The 17,989-nt window shown below is 39.7% G+C and overlaps 2 protein-coding genes across 4 annotated transcripts in view; one reads left to right on the top strand and one right to left on the bottom strand.

Moving 5' to 3' along the window:
* The window catches only part of TRIM37 (tripartite motif containing 37), a 103,423-nt gene that overhangs the window by 84,600 nt on the left and 834 nt on the right, over nt 1-17,989 (top strand). For 2 of the 3 annotated variants that reach the window (XR_011363200.1, XR_011363198.1), the window contains exon 28: nt 983-1,040. The exons of the other annotated variant lie outside the window; for it this stretch is intronic. The gene's annotated coding sequence lies outside the window, so the exon portion shown is untranslated. Of the gene's footprint in view, nt 1-982; nt 1,041-17,989 lie in introns of those variants that run through there. 3 annotated transcript variants of the gene reach the window in all.
* The window catches only part of PPM1E (protein phosphatase, Mg2+/Mn2+ dependent 1E), a 136,858-nt gene continuing 124,046 nt past the window's right edge, over nt 5,178-17,989 (bottom strand). Inside the window, exons 5-7 of the mRNA XM_069971226.1 lie at nt 11,184-11,327; nt 9,743-9,836; nt 5,178-8,424 (exon numbers count right to left, since the gene is read on the bottom strand). Coding sequence (XP_069827327.1) covers nt 7,370-8,424; nt 9,743-9,836; nt 11,184-11,327 — 1,293 coding nt within the window. The 3' untranslated portion in view covers nt 5,178-7,369. The remainder of the gene's footprint in view (nt 8,425-9,742; nt 9,837-11,183; nt 11,328-17,989) is intronic.

Genomic DNA, 17,989 nt, shown 5'->3' with positions numbered 1-17,989 from the left:
GTCATTGGCTGTATCCATGTTTTCCAGACAACCTTAGAGCTTTATCCAACTTCAGCAGCCCCAGCTAATCAAATACCGAACGATCGGGTTCAGATGGATCTCTATTAGCTATATGAAAGACACAATGTAATTCTGTGCTTCCAGAATGTAGAAAATGCACACAAGAATAAAAGCAAAGTGTCAAAGATGCTTTTCCAAGACCCTGAACTGCTGCAAGCTGGAATATCTCCTCAACCCCCCTTCCCATCTCTATCCCTGCTTGATTGCCATACCTGGCCCAGCTTCTAGCTGACTGACATAGCTGAGGCTGTATTGCCGTCTCACTGCCTGTATATGTGTGTGTATGTGTGTGTATATATATATATATATATATATATATATATAAATATATATAAAGGTACCATGTGTTTCCAACCATCTGCAATTCACATTCCTAACTGTTGACAGTGCTAGAAGACAGATTCTCTTTAAAGAGACTGTCAGTAGGTTATGGTGTCCTATCTAAGGTTAGCATAAATTAGTGATAGAGAAGCTGAACAGAATGATGTATCACTAATATTGCTCTGCGCAGCTGATCCAGAGATCTCCACCTGAGTAACATGGATAATAAGTAGTCCTCCATTATGAGCGTGAGCCCAGTAGTCCTGCATATACATGAGAAGCAGAAAACTCCACCCCCAGCTGCTGATTGGCTGTTATTTATCCATGCTGTGTATAGGCAGTCAAATCAGCAGCTGGAGGGAGTGGCGCACAATGAAGCCCATTCTCCTGCATATTAGGTGAACGGCTGAACTAAATGATTTAAATAATAAACTGATCTGATCAACATTTATATCACTAGTTTGTGCTGCCCACATTTAAGGCAGACTTCATTTAAGACAGATTCCTTTTAAGTAGATTTCAAAGCTATTTTAAAATCTGCTGGCCTGTGGGAGTCTATGTCCATCCTGCTAATCCCCACCTACTTTTTTTTTTTTTCCAGAAAAGTGAACATGTGGGGTAAAAAGCTGATATTTTGACGAAACATGGCTTGCCAAAAATATTAGGGGAAACTATATGGACACCCTAAAACTGGTGTAAAAACATATAATTGGGTATGTGTTACTTACCCAATATCATAAGTCAGTGATATCAGTTAATCTGCAGGATAATGAAAACTGGATATGCTTTACATACCATTATCTTGTGGCTAATTTCTGCACAACCTCCAGCTTGTCCGCCTTTAAATCTAATATCACAATAAGCACCAAAGCAGATTCGTTGAAGTAAATGACCAACACCTTACAAGGTTGGTAGAAAGGGTTGAACATATACACATTGTAGGTAAAGGTCCAGATTTCAGGTTAAGGCCAGTACCTTGGGGGCGGGTTAAAGTTTCCTGGCTGTTACATCCCTTTAACATGCAATTTTTATATGTATATTTCCTGCTCATTGACACCTTCAGACACATCCTGTATCCAGATTATAATAACTTGGGGGCAGAATCTCTAATGTGCTGAATGACATATCTGAGCAACACCATGTAGCACAGACACATTAAGACGCTATGTGTATGATATTTCTGGTAACTGGATAAGTCAGCCCACTTACTGTACATGCTTTTACTTTAGTTACAAATGTCTCTACCAGTTAGGTGGATATGTCTGCAGTTGCATGGTATGTAACCAATAAAAAAAAAAAAACACCACCATAGGAACAAGTACACCGTTACATTATCAGAAAACTGTTTGCACTTCTCTGATAATTTGCGCAACCCATCTGCCAAAGACAAAATGCATATATAATAGAAAATAAAGTCCATGTTATCCCTCGTGTATTTGCAATATTTTTCTTGTGCTATGCCCCATTTCACAAAAAAAAACAACCACTCGCTAAAGAGCCCATTGCATACTCCCATACTCCCTCGTATGGTTGGAGAAACAAAACCAAACGGCACCTAACCCTGTACACGTTTCTAATTTTAACTAACATGTCTCACATTGCTACATTTAAAGTGCCCATTTCTCCATTGAATATTTCAGTGCTGTACACTGCCACAAACATTTGACTAGTAAGCAGAAGGCACCCGACAATGGGCTAGTGTACACCCCAAAATATTGAACAATCTACACAATGAATGGATGAAAACGCAAAAACGGACGTCAATTTTACAATTGAGTTAACGGATAAATAGCGCTGTTCTCCACTCATATTACATTGAACTGGCTTTGCTTGAAATTTGGATTATTTTCAATAACATTGCTAGTTTTTCTCCTGCTCAGCCCCATTCACTTCAACACTAGTAGCCCTGTTTTGGAAATAAAATCAGCCATGTTTAATTATCACATACAACCTCTTTAAAAGTTTGGGGTCTTCTACATTTCCCTCTAAACGAGGGATGCAAAACTAAAATTCCCATCATGCCCGGACAACTAAAGCTTTAGCTTCGGCTGTCCAAGCATGATGGGAATTGTAGTTTTGCAACAGCTGGAGGGGCAAAGGTTCCCCATTCCTGTTCTAAACATAGCAACTATATGACATGTTGGCTCAGATGTAGTAATCACCTTATTTGTAGAGATGAGCGAACCGGGTTCGAGTCAATCCGAACCCGAACGTTCGGTATTTGATTAGTGGGGGCTGCTGAACTTGGATAGAGCTCTAAGTTTGTCTGGAAAACATGGATACAGCCAATGACTATATCCATGTTTTCCACATAGCCTTAGGGCTTTATCCAACTTCAGCAGCCACCGCTAATCAAATGCCGAAAGTTCGGGTTCGGATCAACTCAAGCATGCTCCAGGTTCCCTCATCTCTACTTATTTGTGTCATTTTATTGAAAGTTTTTCAACAACAAAACATTCTAATTTCCCACTCTTTGTAGAACGTGTTGCGTTGGAATTGGTGAAGGTGCAGTGCTTTTAGTTTAGTGGCTGATATTTTCCTCTAGATTGGATGTATTGTTAATTTCTTTTTACACTGGGTCTTCTGTAATGTGAACATATTGATTAGCTGTAACACTTATCACCAATGCACCAATAAGTCTCTGAAAACTATGCATTAGTATTTGCATATGGCTTTTTATGTATACATATGACCTATAACTCGTTTTAACTTCAGTTTAATCTCTAACTGGCTTCTGTTAGAGACTGTCTTCCAGAGACAACACGACTCGTGTAACCAGTTAGGGTGTGGTTTGCAATTAAAGTTTGTTTGTTTTTTTTATTTTATCATGGCTCTAATATACTTGTATTGCCATATAATATGTGTCATTGGCTTCTATAGTCAATTTTGGCTCTAGTAGCCAGCCATGGTTATATGACAAGACAAGTTTTTTTGACCAAATAACTTGGAAAATCCCTTTGTTCCATAGCAGTGAATGGAGTTTAGAGTTGCAAAACCCCACTCAAACTGAAGACAAAAGTGGTGCAGTCTCAGAAAAACATGGCCATTTTCTTTCAAAGGCTGGATAAGCCCTTTAAGTCTTTATCCCATCCACTAATACTTTATTGTAAATTTTGGAATTAAAAATTAGTTTAATGAGAATAGAGGAGGATAAGTAATCCTTCATTCCCAGTAAAACAAATTGAGTGCCAGAAATAACCAAACATACCCCATTATTCTGTCCTCAGACACCTGGTATCAGTGAAGAACTGGGATCTGAATAAAAAAAGTTAGACAGTTGGCTAATTCTGACAGAATTTGTTGTATCAGCTAAAGTTCATCTAATATTTACTGACATCTTTAGACATGGCTAACATGACATCTTTAGACATGGCTAACAGTCTGTTATGAGACAACCATCCACATTATATGGTCGGACAGTCCCAGGTTGAGCTGAGAGTCTGATGTGTATGCTCCGCTCTAGATGGAACCAGTCATCACTTGGACTGCTTGAAACACAAGTCATCAGGGCAATCCCCAGTGGCTTCTCCTCTCCAGCCTATTGTTTGTGTAGGAGAGACCTATCAATCAAAGCCACTAGGCAGGGGGAGGCCGCCAGAGACCGCCCTGATGACTTGTGGTTCAGGCATTATGAAAATGATAACTTTAATTTAATAACATCTCAGTTGAAGATCACTTGTGAGCAGGTTTCCCCTTTAAATCAATACTGTTTTAAGTACCACTTTTTTTTTAAGGTGCGACACTCTTCTATATACAAGTGAATTATTAGTGTTTAGGTATAAATAAATATATTATAGAATTTCCTTTATCTTAATCACTGGGCAACTTCTTGTTTGTTCTACCTTAAAGTGGTTGTCCAGGATTATAAAAACATGGCTCTTCTTTAGAAAAAAAACAAACAAAAAAAAAAACACGGAGCAGCACAACCTGTCCAGTGGAACTGAGCTGCAATACCAGGCACAACCCATGAGAAGATCTGGCATTATTTCTGCTGTCACAGTTATGCCAGTCTTTACAGTAGGATGGACACAGCAAATAAAGTATTGCTTAGTTAGATTTATTGTTAAGAACAACAAATATTCTTGGGTGCATATTTCACTTTAGAGGTCCTGCATTAGTTTGGTTACTCTACAAGGCACATAGCATGTAACTGGGGTGTCTAGATGATGCCATCACATTTTAAAACTGGTGAGGGTATAGTGTACACTGAAAGCATCACAGAACTGACTATGCTGCACATAGGGTTTTAAATGGCACTATTATATTGTTATTATCACCAAGGGACAATTGTCTTTGCTATACTCTATGTATGTACTGTTAGAATATACCGGCACTAATAAGGATCACCAGTATAGATGAGAAGATTATTTTTTTCATATTGAATTTTGTGGAACTACCATAATGTTAGTTTTTTGTCACAGAAAACAAGCCATCACTGATACCCCATAAAAATACTGATCCTCCTACTACACTATAAAACACTCTCCTATCCATTCCATTATAGGACTTAGTTTTTAATGTATTAGACTTCAGCCTAAGGAGATGTATAAATGTTAAAGGAGAAGTGAACATAACATGCAATTACTTCTCTGGCTCCAGCTCTGGGGTCCGCTGTCATTCGCTTCAGTTCCTAATCCTCGACCGCTTCTAGGTCTGAGTGGGGACCTGGAAAATGATTTTTATGGCCCGCTCAGCCAGGCAATGGCCGAGATGGGACCCCATGATGGCCGCTGACTGGCTTAGCAGGCCTGACACATCATGTCCCAGGTCCCCACTCAGGCCTTAAAGCAGCCAGGAATCAGGAATTGGAGCTGATGACAGCAGACCCCAGGGCAGGAGGCAGGGAGGAAAGTGCATGTTGTTATGTTCAGTCACCTCCTCCCCAACTGCGTTCAGAAAAAACAAATGTCTGAGCCTAGACTTCTCATTTAAAGTGTCACTGTCGTAATAACTTTCAAAACCTAAAACAGTAGATGTGATACAAAAGCAAGTTTGCAATTTACAATCCTTTTTTCCAGTTATCATGGAAAACATGGCACTTCCTGTTTTCTGACTTTTTTTTTTCTCACGAAACAGTCAGTAAGCAGGAAGCCCCGTGTATCCCAGGCCATCTGAACGCTCACAGAGAGAAGGCAGTCACGTGATTGACAAACATGTTGAGCCTTGACTCTCTGTACTGGCCGGAACACACTGTTTAGGGTGTGTTCACATGTACAGGATCTGCAGCAGATTTGATGACCCAGATTTGATTTGTTTTGAATCTACAACTTCAAATCTGCTGTGGATCCTGAACGTGTGAATGCTCCCTTAGCTTGTTTTTTTTTTCAACCAGCAGAAGTCTGCCTTCAGGAGACTGGACCTGGATTTCTGGTAAGTTCAGCTTTGTTTTACAGCATGATGACAACAAAAAATCTGAATGTATATTGCAAACTTGCTTCATATCACATCTACTATTATTTAGATTTTGAAAGTTATAACGACAGTGACACTTTAAAGACATGATCTTGGGACATAACCTTTGCTTCTGCCTATAAGAAAGAGTGTACCAATAATATCAGAGAGTACTATGAATACATAGTTAAACAGTTAATGGTATAGTGGAATCCTGGTATTCTCTATCATCCATTTAGTATTGTTAACTCTACTATTCATGAAAGTCCATCTTATGTATGCACAAAATTATAAATGAAACAGGAAGATGGGGTTTGGTTGATAAATCTCTTAATTGAGATCTACCATCTTGCTTTATAACCATCGCCATCCAAAACAAGTCTTTGCAAAACTGATATTACACCATCTTTTCTGAAAGGAAACATGATGCATGAAATTAAGGCTGCCTGAAGGTCAATGAACCCATATGGAAGGGAACATGCTGTGCTGTATAATTAAATATACATGATGTGCTAACACAGTAATAACCCCCTTTCTTTGTTGTTTGATTAAATATGATAGGGTGGATGCGAACACTTCTGTGAGTGAATGTCCTCTTATTGTACTCAGAAATGAGAGACGTCTGAAGCTGAACTTGGATCGGATTTCTTATAACTAAACCCACTTTAATAGGATAACGAATAGTGGATAGTGAACTTTAACATATGGGATGGTTTCTATAATGTTGATATTGACTTAATACCTGAGTGTCCTCATGCTGTAGAGGTTGGCTTATCCGCAGGAATCGCTCAAAATTGGCTATATCTCACTGTACTCCAGCAGTGCCTTATTGCCTTAATAAAGTGTGACATCTATCTAAAACTAGAAAAATAACTGGTTGTAATAAGATCTAAGCTTTTTGTGTATAAAGAATACTTAAGAGGTAAATATACAGTTGCAATAGTGGTTCCAGTAGAGAGTTGCTGAGAGTTCCAGTTCATCATTGAAGCCAGAACACTCTTTTTGCAATTACCTGCTTCCTTTGTTTAATATTGATCTATTGACTGCTAGAACCAATGTAGTTATCAGTGAAGGTTAAAACCTCTATAAGCTGCATCATTGGGCATAGCAACCTTTTCAGCTAAAGGCCAGGACCACATAACCACATGCATTTTGAACAAAAACCTCATGAGACACACAAACATATACACACACACTCGCACAAAAGACGCCTTGAATGGAGTTGACCGTTTGTACTGCATTTCATAGAGGTTACATTGTGGATTGTATACCAGATACATACATCTCCTACTCGTTCACTTACAGCAAAGGACATTGCTCCCTGTTTTATATGACCTACATTGTCCTTCCATCCCCAAATTGCTGCACGTGAAAAAGGAAATGTTAGGTCTTCCTTTATCAACAAAGTCAAGCTGACGTGTCTATGGGAATGTTTATCTGTATGTAAATAGAGTACCACACTGTGCACTACTTGGGTGATATCAATACACTAGGAGAGGAGGAAGAGGAGGATGATGCCATTAAGGTTTGGGTCTATCTAACCTAATTCACTGGAGCACTACAGTTATATAACACACAGAGGAGATCAGGTTTCCTTTTACATTTGATAGATCCTACGCAGGTCTGCCAATGCTATACAGTTGCTCTCTTTTAACAATGCTATATTAATCAAATGACCTCTAAGATGACTTTTCCTAGAAGCTACAGGACAATGTACTGCTATCCTATGTTTGCCAATGCTTTGCACTGGCACTGATAAAGTGGACCGTGCTTTGTGAGAAGGCTTTTGGGAAGATAGGAGCTTTGGAAAGTTTGGCTTGGCCTTTGTCCCACCTCTCCTCACTCTGAAACGTACAGGAGATGCACGTGTCGGACCATTCATGACTCCTTTCAGACATTCATCCTTTAACTCCAGAGGGCAGTGTAAGCTCTCCTTTCTGGGCATCAAGATATTCACATATCCCAAGCCTTTATTTCTAGATATACTTTCATCCCACTCTTTCTCTCCACAAGCAGGTGGACATTCTAAAGACTCCTTTCTCACAGATTCGTTGCTTCCTTTGGCTCTCTTTGGTGAGCTAGCTCTGGATACTCGGGACCATGGCAAACATTTGGCACTATGTGGTTTGCCACCTCCTCCGTGCAATGGGTCTACATAGTCTTGTTTTTCTATAACCTGCGCTTCAGGACCAAGGTTCAAACTAGTTCTGTCTGTGAAAGAATCTCTGCCATCATAACCTCCTAGATCAGCCGGGGCTGAACACTGATGAAGAGGCCATGATCCTTTGCACTCTCCTTGATTCTCTTTGTCATCTCCATTATCTTCCTGTCCTCCGTCAAAAGAATTCTCAGCTTGGTTATTATCTTGGCTTGAATTGGATGTCGGATTAAGGTCCTTAAGGAACACTACAATGACTGTGATGTTATCACTGGAGCCAGCATCACGGGCTGATGCCACCAGTTTATGGGCAACCATGCTGCTGTCTCCATTGTTTTCCTTTAAGTGGTCAGATACAACTTTTACAGCTTCATCTGGATTTACTGTATCATAGAAACCATCACAAGCCAAAATGAGATAATCTTCAGAACCATCAAGGACCAAGGAGGTAGAGTCTGCATTACCGCAAATATATGGCTTATGCTCAGCATCCCCTGTATGACAAAGAAAACAGAATCATAGATTCCTAAAAAAAAATTAACAATTTCTTGGAAATAGTCAGCTATACTTTTTAAGGGAACCTCTAAATTACATTTCCTGAAAACCTTTTGAATTAAATCCGGCACAGGGATTTCTATAAGACTGGCATTACTTGTATGCTGGTTTGATAAATTTTCTCCATAGGGTTCTGGGGATGCCCGGCCACATGCTCATCTGTGGCCACCAATCTATTCAATTATTTCAAACAGATGCTATAAAGATGGGGGAAACTTCTCTATAATGGGGTAGTGTCAAAAATTATTTTTCATATACATATGATTGAATAGTATATTTTAGAGGAATGTAATGACATGTTATTTTGTACCTCAAGTACACTTTCAGGTCCCCAAAGAGTATAATGAAACAAGTAAATGCTGCACATAGCCTGTTATGGTAACACTAAAATAAGGCATTTTGGTATTTATGTGGTAGGTTGAAAAATTTCTACACTAATAGCCCTAAAAGCTTCATACAATTAGTCAAGCACAATATATCTCAATACAATAAATAACCACTTGATTAGAGACTCGTTTGGTATTGTTCTGCTGAAAGTGTTCTCTGGCCATAGGGTAAATTGCAATTCATTTCATCAGTCTTGTGCTTTGATAGACCTCGCTGTCCAAATATCCATCCTCAATTATCAGAAAATGCATGCTGTGCCAAGAAAACGTTCCTCACACCATTACACCACCTCCACCAACCAGGACTGTAGACACCGGACAGAAAGGTTCATGGATTAATGGTGATTTGCCAAAGAATTCTTGACATCAGCCTCTAACCTCTTTTGTTGACCACTTGTTTCCATCCAAAAGAGCCCCATTAGTTGAATGTTCTTCCTCAATGACCCTGTTCTCAGTATACAAGTTTGACTAGCATCAAATGACAAGTTCAACGTTACTTGGCCACACAATTTTTCCATTCTAATGTGGCTAGACACTGAAATTAATCCACGGATTTGTGGTTGGTGTCTCTAATAGAGTGGTCATTCAATGTATTACGACTGTTCTAACGAGTGGTCTATTATACAGTGGGTACAACCTAGAATGTTAGCACCGCTCTCAAATACATTATACAGCTTAGTTAATAGAGTCTAGGGCTTTTGCAATTTAATTGCATCCTAGGTGAGATGAATTTGGATTTCCCTGTATAAATTCTCTTCTGTTTCATGTTTCTTTAGCTTTCTAGAAGTCTGAGATCATCAAACACTTAATTAAAACCAGGACCATAAGGAAAAAGAAAAGAGGAAAGAATTAATTAAAGTCAATCTCCTACCGATAGCTCTAGAGACAGAAAGGCTCCCATTAACTCTCCATGCACCAAACCAGACCACACAACCTCCGAGGGCCTCAATACGATGTTTCTCATCCTAAAAATTAAGGAAACAAAAAGGTTTGTTGGATGACAGAAGGTTGTTCATTATATTAATCCCAAATAGCAGCGATTTAAGGGTCGTAAAAGATGAAACCATAGCAATGGTTTGAATTGGAAAAAGCAATTAAACTAATTCTTAGATAGTGAACATAATATGTTGGGCACTCAATTTACTAGCAGTAATGCTGTACAAGTGCTGCCCTGTTAAGCAGATATTTTAGCGTTGGAATTTAACCAGTATCTCCAGTGTTGATCATTCTGAGATACGGGAAAAGAATGGCACCAAGTAGATTACTACGGCCGTAAAAAAAATTCTGATTTAGAAAATAGGCAGCACGGAGAAGATGCAATCGAGATTATTCCCAAACTTTGAGGAGACCTCACTGGGCAAGCATAATCCAACTATTGATGAGGACAGTATGCCTCAAATCCTAACAAACCCACTGATTCAGGATATCACTAATCCAGAAGAAGCCATCAATCACTTATTGTTTAATCTAAGATGACCTTTAAAACTGGACAGGAGTGTGTAGAAGGTAAGTGTTGTGAAGACACAAACAAGCTGCCACTAGCTCCAATTTGGCATTCTTTTAGACTGCTGGAGACGCCCGAAAGAAAAAAAAAGTTTGAGAAACCCTGCTGTCCATTAAATATCTAAAAATCTTCTCCTTTAAAAATAATTTTGTACACCCAACAAGGTAATGTCCCACCAAATTTAAAAAACAAAAGGGCAGGAAGCCAGGGGGGTGCAGGAAAATAATAAAGTGAACTCACCTGTCCTCGTGTCCGGTAGTGCTGCTCCTGGGTCCCGCTGGCAGCCACCGGTGACCTGCAGCTCTTCCAGCTGAAATGTCACATACCCGGATGAGTGATTGCCAGCCCAGCCAATCAGTGACTGGGGCAGGACACCACCTTAGTTTCTAATTGGCTGAGCGGAAAATTGCTCAGCCTGGCCGTGAAGTTGCAGCTGGAGTCCGGTACGTGACATAACCAGTTTCCAGCTGAAAATTACATCCTGCGGCAGTCAGTGGGACCTGAGAGCAGTGTAATAGAGGCACGAGAAAGGGCGGGTTAAGGTTGTTTATTATTTTCCCACATCCCCCTGACTTGCTCCCTTCTTTTTGCAGCAAAAAAGTACAGAACCACTTAAAGAACTGGAACAAAAGGGCTTTAAAAGCTCCAGCTATGCATAAGTTAAATCTAGTATAAAATAGGCAATGATTAAAGCTCCACAATAGTAATCCACTTCTTCCTATATTATTGAAGGCATTCTCCAGACCACTGAGCTATTCACATATACGGTACATTTCAGGTAAAGATGCCTGAGGTCCATAGTCCTCACCTCTCGGTCAGGTTTATGTGGCTTCATCAGTTCCACAGCTTGTCCCCTTCGTACCAGCATCACCTGTGAATCTCCCAACCAGGCCACATGTAGCATGTTGCCGCGGATAAAGGTCACCACACCAGTTGTGCCACAACGTAGATTCTAGAGTAAAAATTTGAAAATGTAAACATTTAACTAAAATATAGTGTAATACTATACAATAAAAACAGTGCACAAAGTTAAGGAAACACACTTGTACTTCACTGAGGAAAATGTCCACTTTTCTTACATTGTCAATTATTATATAGATTTCTGAATATAGAAAATACACTAGTTACAATATTTTACTGGTGGTTTTTGTGTTAGGTCAGGTCTGACCTATTAGGCACTGACGCCATATGACTAACAAAAAAAATGCCTACCAGTGTCCAGCTCCAACAGCAGATCCTTTTAGTCCAGCTCCAGCTGGAAAACCACAATTCCCATCATGCCTGGACAGCTAAAGCTTTGGATTTGGCTGTCCAGGCATGACAAATGGGAAATGTAGTATTGCAACAGCTGGAAGGCCGCAGTTTGGAGACCCATGACTTAAAGTGACACTGTCACCTCCTTTTTGCATTCTGACATCTCTACACAGGTGTAAAGAGTAAATTTAGCATTTTTCATACCTTATTTTATATCATACGTCATGGTGCTTGTTCAAGTAAAAAGTGTCCTTTTATCAACTGCAGATTGTATTAAGTGGGCGTGGCCTCGTGTCATTAGCACCACTTAGCCCCACCCACAACGGCCCGTCGGCCCCACCCCCTTGACGCCCATTGGTTGGCTGACGTAAAGGGGGTGGGTGGGGTCTATACCTTTCGGCCAGCCTGTTCCAATGGCCGGCGAGGGGGCGGGGCCAACTGTGCCGTTGTGGGCGGGGCTAAGTAGCGCTAATGCCGCGAGGCCCTGGCCACTTAACACAATCTGCAGTTGATTACTTGAACAAGCACCATGACGTATGATATAAAATAAGGTATGAAAACTGCTAAATTTAGCCTTTACACCTGTGTAGAGATGTCAGAATTCAAAAAGGAGGTGACAGTGTCACTTTAAGTGTTCTAAGGGTCCTTTCACATTTGGCGATTTTCAGCCATATGCGGCCGCAAACGCTTGCACTGCCTTTAAAAACATGAATAATCGCACAGATGACACAAACAATTGCTGCATCATTCAAGCAGCCAATAAAAAGGGTACTCTGACGAAAAATTATGTTTATCTAATCAATTGGTAACAGAAAGTAATATGAATTTGTAAATTATTTTTATTTTAAAAGTCTTCCAGTACTTATTAGCTGCTGTATGTCCTGTATTTTTTTTCCAGTCTGACATTGTGCTCTCAGCTGCCACCTCTGTCCGTGACAGGAACTAGCAATCCACAGGAACTAGCAATCCACAGGAACTAGCAATCCACAGAAAACCCTCTACTGCTTTGTACAGTTCCTGTCACGGACAGAGGTTGCAGTAGACAGCAGAATACACCACTTTCAGTACTTATTAGCTGCTGTATGTCTTGCAGGAAGACTTAATATTTTTAAATAGGAGTAAATTACAAATCTATTTAACTTTCTGACCCAGTTGATTTAAAAAATATTTTCACCGGAGTACCTCTTAAACATCTGTTATTATCTGCCGCATGTCAATAAATGATACATTTTAGAAATGCTCCTTACATTTAATCGGACAATGTAAAAGGATCCTAAGTGTCAAGTGGAACATCCAAGGATTAGACTAGATGGCTTTCAAATTCTCCAGATCTTATCTAACATAGTTACAGTTAATAAGGTTAAAAAAAAACAATAGTCCATCAGGTTCAACCTACAGAAACCTTACTGCAGATGACAATTGCCCCATCACAAGGAGACAATTCCCTCCTGGCTCCAATGGCAATCAGAATAAATCCCCGGATCAGCATCACATGTAATCTAGTGTTCATAACTTGTAATATATTTATCAAGAAAAGCATCCAGGCCTCCCTTAAAACATAATTAATGAATCAGAAAAAATAAATCTATCTATCTAATAAAAAAACAATTATCATATGTATACCTTTCCACTCTCCCCCAGTGCCCTGTTGTGGCCGCCACTTCAAAGACAAACTTGTCTCAGGAGTGACAGTCTGTTCCACCAATCGCTGTCCACGTTCCACCTCAGTCAGTCACTCCAGAGACAAGTTGGTCTTTGAAGTGGCGGCGACACCAGGACACAGGGGGAGCGTGGAAAGGTATACATCAGATGTTTATCACGTTTTGCAACAGAGCAGCATTATGTAAAAAAAATAAATTTATATATATATATATATATATATATATATATATATATATATATATATATATACATATATATACACACACACACACATACATACACACACACACACACACACACACACACTGGATAACCCCTCCAGATACACACTCTTTGTCCATTACCATGCCTGGACAATTCTGCAGTGTGGCAGGGCGTGTTATTCTGCTGAAAGGGGACGCTACCTTTAGAAGATAGTTTTGCTATGAAGGGGTGTACATGATCTTCACAATATTTAGATATATGAGAAACACATCGCTGATCTCAGGGAGACCAGCCAAATGACAACACTGCCGGCTGCTAGTGAAAGCGCTCAATGCAGTGGAGTCCTAGGTGCATTGCCCCTGGGAAACATAAATATGCAAAAGAAGAGCCCGTGGAGCCTCATCAAAGAGTCTCGAAACACAGGACTAGCCAGATATCCCTCCGGGAAGGACACAGCCAAGGGGGGGGGATATCTGGCTAGTCCTGTGTTTCGAGACTCTTTCATGAGGCTCCACGGGCTCCTCTTTTACAATATTTAGATGTTATATATAATATATAGGTGGTATTTGCCAAAGTAACATCCCCATGAATGCCAGGACCCAATTATTCCCACTGTGTTCCAATGGCTTTCTATTATAGCCAGCAAAAAATAAATAAATAAATATATTAATAATAAATAATAATCATATATAGTAATTATTATAATATTTTAAAATTTTGACAAATCTGCTCCCTAAAATATCCCACCATTGGACAGGTGTCAGGAGATATCCAGTAGTATTCACTTTCCCTATTATCAATTTTATTATCGGTTCCGAATAGCATTGACATCTAATCATATGCCAAGTCTATTGTAACTAACTTATTATGGTTATATTCTGTTTACATCTGCATTGTGGCTTATCTTTATTACAGAAGTCACATCATGAAGGGCTTTATACCTCATGTGAAGACACCTGTAGTCTCTACGGGTCTACATGGTGCTTCGGGCCTGTAATGCCCTGTAATGTGCATAGCCTCCAAACTTACAAGTAGGTGGACTGGGGTGACCTAAATAGCTGCCTCATCACTTTGTAAGTAAGGATATAAGAGAAACAGATCACTGAGCAATGCACCTTGGCTTTCACTGCATTGAGCGCTATAACCAGCAGCTGGCAGTGTTCTCTTTGGCTGGTCTCCCTGAGATCAGTGATCTGTTTCTCTTATATCTTTACTAGGCATTGCTCCCACCTAGCCAGAATCCTGATCCACACTGATGAGGGGCAACACCCTGAAACAGCTGTCTGTGGATGGATACCTGGCCTTGGTTTTTCCTCTTGTCATTAAATTGAGTTATAGGGCCACTTAATTTGGTGGTTTCCCTACAGGGGCCACCCCTTGTCTTGGTCCTTCCCGGAGGGATATCTGGCTAGTCCCATGTTTTAAAAACTCTTAAATGAGGCTCCATGGGCTCCTTTTTTGTAAGTAAAGATGACAGTATATACAGTGTAACCTTAGTTAATAAAGACATAAGCTGACCAAGATCAACTAATGATCCAAGAGGAGAATGAAATATTATTTGGTATTGTCATTCTTCAAGCACAGTGAACAAGTTCGGTTGTCAGATAACACAAGTGAATGACTTTTTTCCCATAACAAGTATTTTGGACACAGCTGGTGAGGTGCAAGGCCCATCATCTCCGAGTATACTGACAGCTCAATGCTGTTTTGTTTCTGTACAATGTCACCTTGAGCTTCATGTCACTGTGATAGATATCACTGTGTCACACACACACATCTGCTCCAATCTGAGAGAATATTGCGCGTGCACAGAATAATTTTACAGCTAACCCCTCCCCCCACCCCCATCGCCTGCCAGTTATATCGCTTCAGGAAAGCAATTCACTGCTTGTGCACAAGAATTCTCTTTAATACTGTGCTACTGGACACATCTCTTCTACAAGATACACAGATCTACTGCGTATGACTGTTCAGGTGACAAATTATTCAGCATTTATAGAAGCCAAATAAAATCCATCTCCACATAAGATCATTACAGTTTACATGGGAACATGAGGCAGTTTATACAGAGATGTACAGCTCATGATTTGTGTTTCCGCATGGGCAGCTAATAGTCATGTGACGTTATAGATTAGAATAACAAATTGTCTTTTTAACAGGTTTAACAGAATATGATATGTAATGGATATGTAATGGCCAATAGTTCTATCTGTGGGCGTCACAAGAAGCCTTTCACCTATAGATCTGTCCCTAAAAACATTATGCCTCCAAATATACCCCTGGCCTAATACTCTCCTTTTAGTCCAAACTGACGGCCTTACAGCTTTTGCAGAACTACAATTCCCATCATGTCTGGACAGTCAAAGCTTGGACGTGTTGACATGTCATCACTGGACCTGTATTAACCGCAACTGATAGGGGGGATCCAGAAAGCATCAACGGAGAATGCTTAAAGTGTACCTGTCATTATAAAAAAAAAAAAAAACTTGACATGTCATAAGTTTTGATTGCTCCAGTTGTGAGTGTTCAGACCCGTACTGATCGGGCGAACGAGCCAGGAGAAGACCACGCTACAGCATGTCCACTCTCAGGCTTATAATGTCTGAACACTTGGACATGGACTTTTTTTGTAATGACTGTGACACTTTAAAGGTGAGTATTACTTTTTTTTTTTTTTTTTTTAAAGCAGCATCTAACCTGCTGATTTTTTCCTTGCCTTGCCTGAAAAGCTCTTAGCAAGCTACCACACCCATGTCTTTTAATAGAAATCACCTCCTTTCTGCTACCTATATCAACTGTTTAAGTATTACTTTGTAATGTAACTTCATTAAAATTATATACACATTATGATTTTTTATGTATAAACTATTATAGGTTGAGTGGCAGCAGTAGGGGGCCACATGGGCCTTCCCTGCTGTTGTTGATGATGTTTGAGTCAGGAACTGCAGGGCTGTCCAACCCTGGTTCCCACTCCCCTTCTCTGATCAAGTATGACAAGACTACACTCATGGTACTTTTACACGGAGCGATAAATCGCCTGGTCGCACGAATAACGATTTTGAATGAACGATGTTTTTTTTTTTTTATAACGATCAGCGTTTAGACAGAACGATACATCGTACGGAAAATTCGCTATGCGATCGTTTAAGCCTATCTCACAGATAGGTGAAATCGTTGAAAGACTGTTTACACTGAACGATCTGCGAATTTTTTGCGAACGATCAATGTTGATTTGAGAACATGTTTAAAGATCAAAATGAACGATTTATCGCTCGTCGTTTGATCGTTCACTGCATTTACACGTACGATTATCGTTCGAATTCGATCGTTATCGTGCAAATTCGAACGATCAATCGTTCCGTGTAAAAGGACCATAAGGGTCCTATTACACAAAGTGATTTTTAACAATTAACGACTAACAATCGCAAACAAGATCGTTCATCCTTAACCTGAAATCGTTCACCATATTACACAGAATGATAGTTTACTCCTGAAAAATGAACAATGTGCAATTACGCTGAACGATTAGTGAACAAATGCGGAACTAGAGCGAACGAATGTGGAATGTGCGAACGATTAGCGAATGAACAACGATAATTTTAGGTTTCAAATCTAAATCAACTATCGATATATGAACGATTTTTAGATCGTTGCCTGCAATTACACAGAACAATGATTGTTTAAATTCGAACGAACGCTTTTTCGCTCGATAATCGTCCCGTGTAATAGGGCCCTAAGAGAGGCTGTCTGTCAGTGGCGCTGTGTGCGTGGCAGCCTCTGCAGAACTTTGCTTGTTTGGAGCAGGGACCAGGTCTTGGACATGCCTGCAATTTCCAACACAAACATCGGTGGCAGCAGAGAGGTTACTGCTGCCATTTAATGTATAATACGGTAGTATATAAATAGAAAAAACACATTTATTTTAATTAAGTTCAATTACAAAGCGATTTTAAGAATGTTTTTTTTTTTTTTTCACAAATCGTTATTCTCTGCAGTCCCCTTTTACTAAGCATATGAGATTCACATAGTAATATCAGTTATTATACATCATTATTTAGGTGACAGTTTATTATATGGTATATAATGCATAACTTGCAGTAGTTGCCGCTTACGATGGGCCCTGAATTCCGGTCTGTGAATTAGAAGGGCTGGTTTGTAATCTTCTTGGAGAATTGAATTCTGCACAATATTAATCACTCTTGACATCTGAGATATAATTAACTGCTAGACAGAGGATAGAAAGAGCAACCAAGAGCTCTTTAAAGAAAATGATAAATGAAAGAATTAGGACCCGTCTGAATTTATTTTCCTCCTATAATAGTTTGTGGACTCTCAAAACACAGACACACTATTAATATCCACACTGCTGTAAGCTCTGCAAAGACTTGGAACTTGATGACAGACTAGCTAAAGGCATGATGATGATGATGATGATGATTTATGTTTAGCTATGAGAACGTTTTCCATGTCACCCTCACAGGGGTCTAGAAAAAT

This window comes from Dendropsophus ebraccatus, chromosome 5 (assembly GCF_027789765.1).
Source record: "Dendropsophus ebraccatus isolate aDenEbr1 chromosome 5, aDenEbr1.pat, whole genome shotgun sequence".
NCBI classification, from domain to species: Eukaryota; Metazoa; Chordata; class Amphibia; order Anura; family Hylidae; genus Dendropsophus; species Dendropsophus ebraccatus.
The sequence above is the reverse complement of the archived record's forward strand: the minus strand, read 5'-3'. Positions and strand labels throughout refer to the sequence as shown.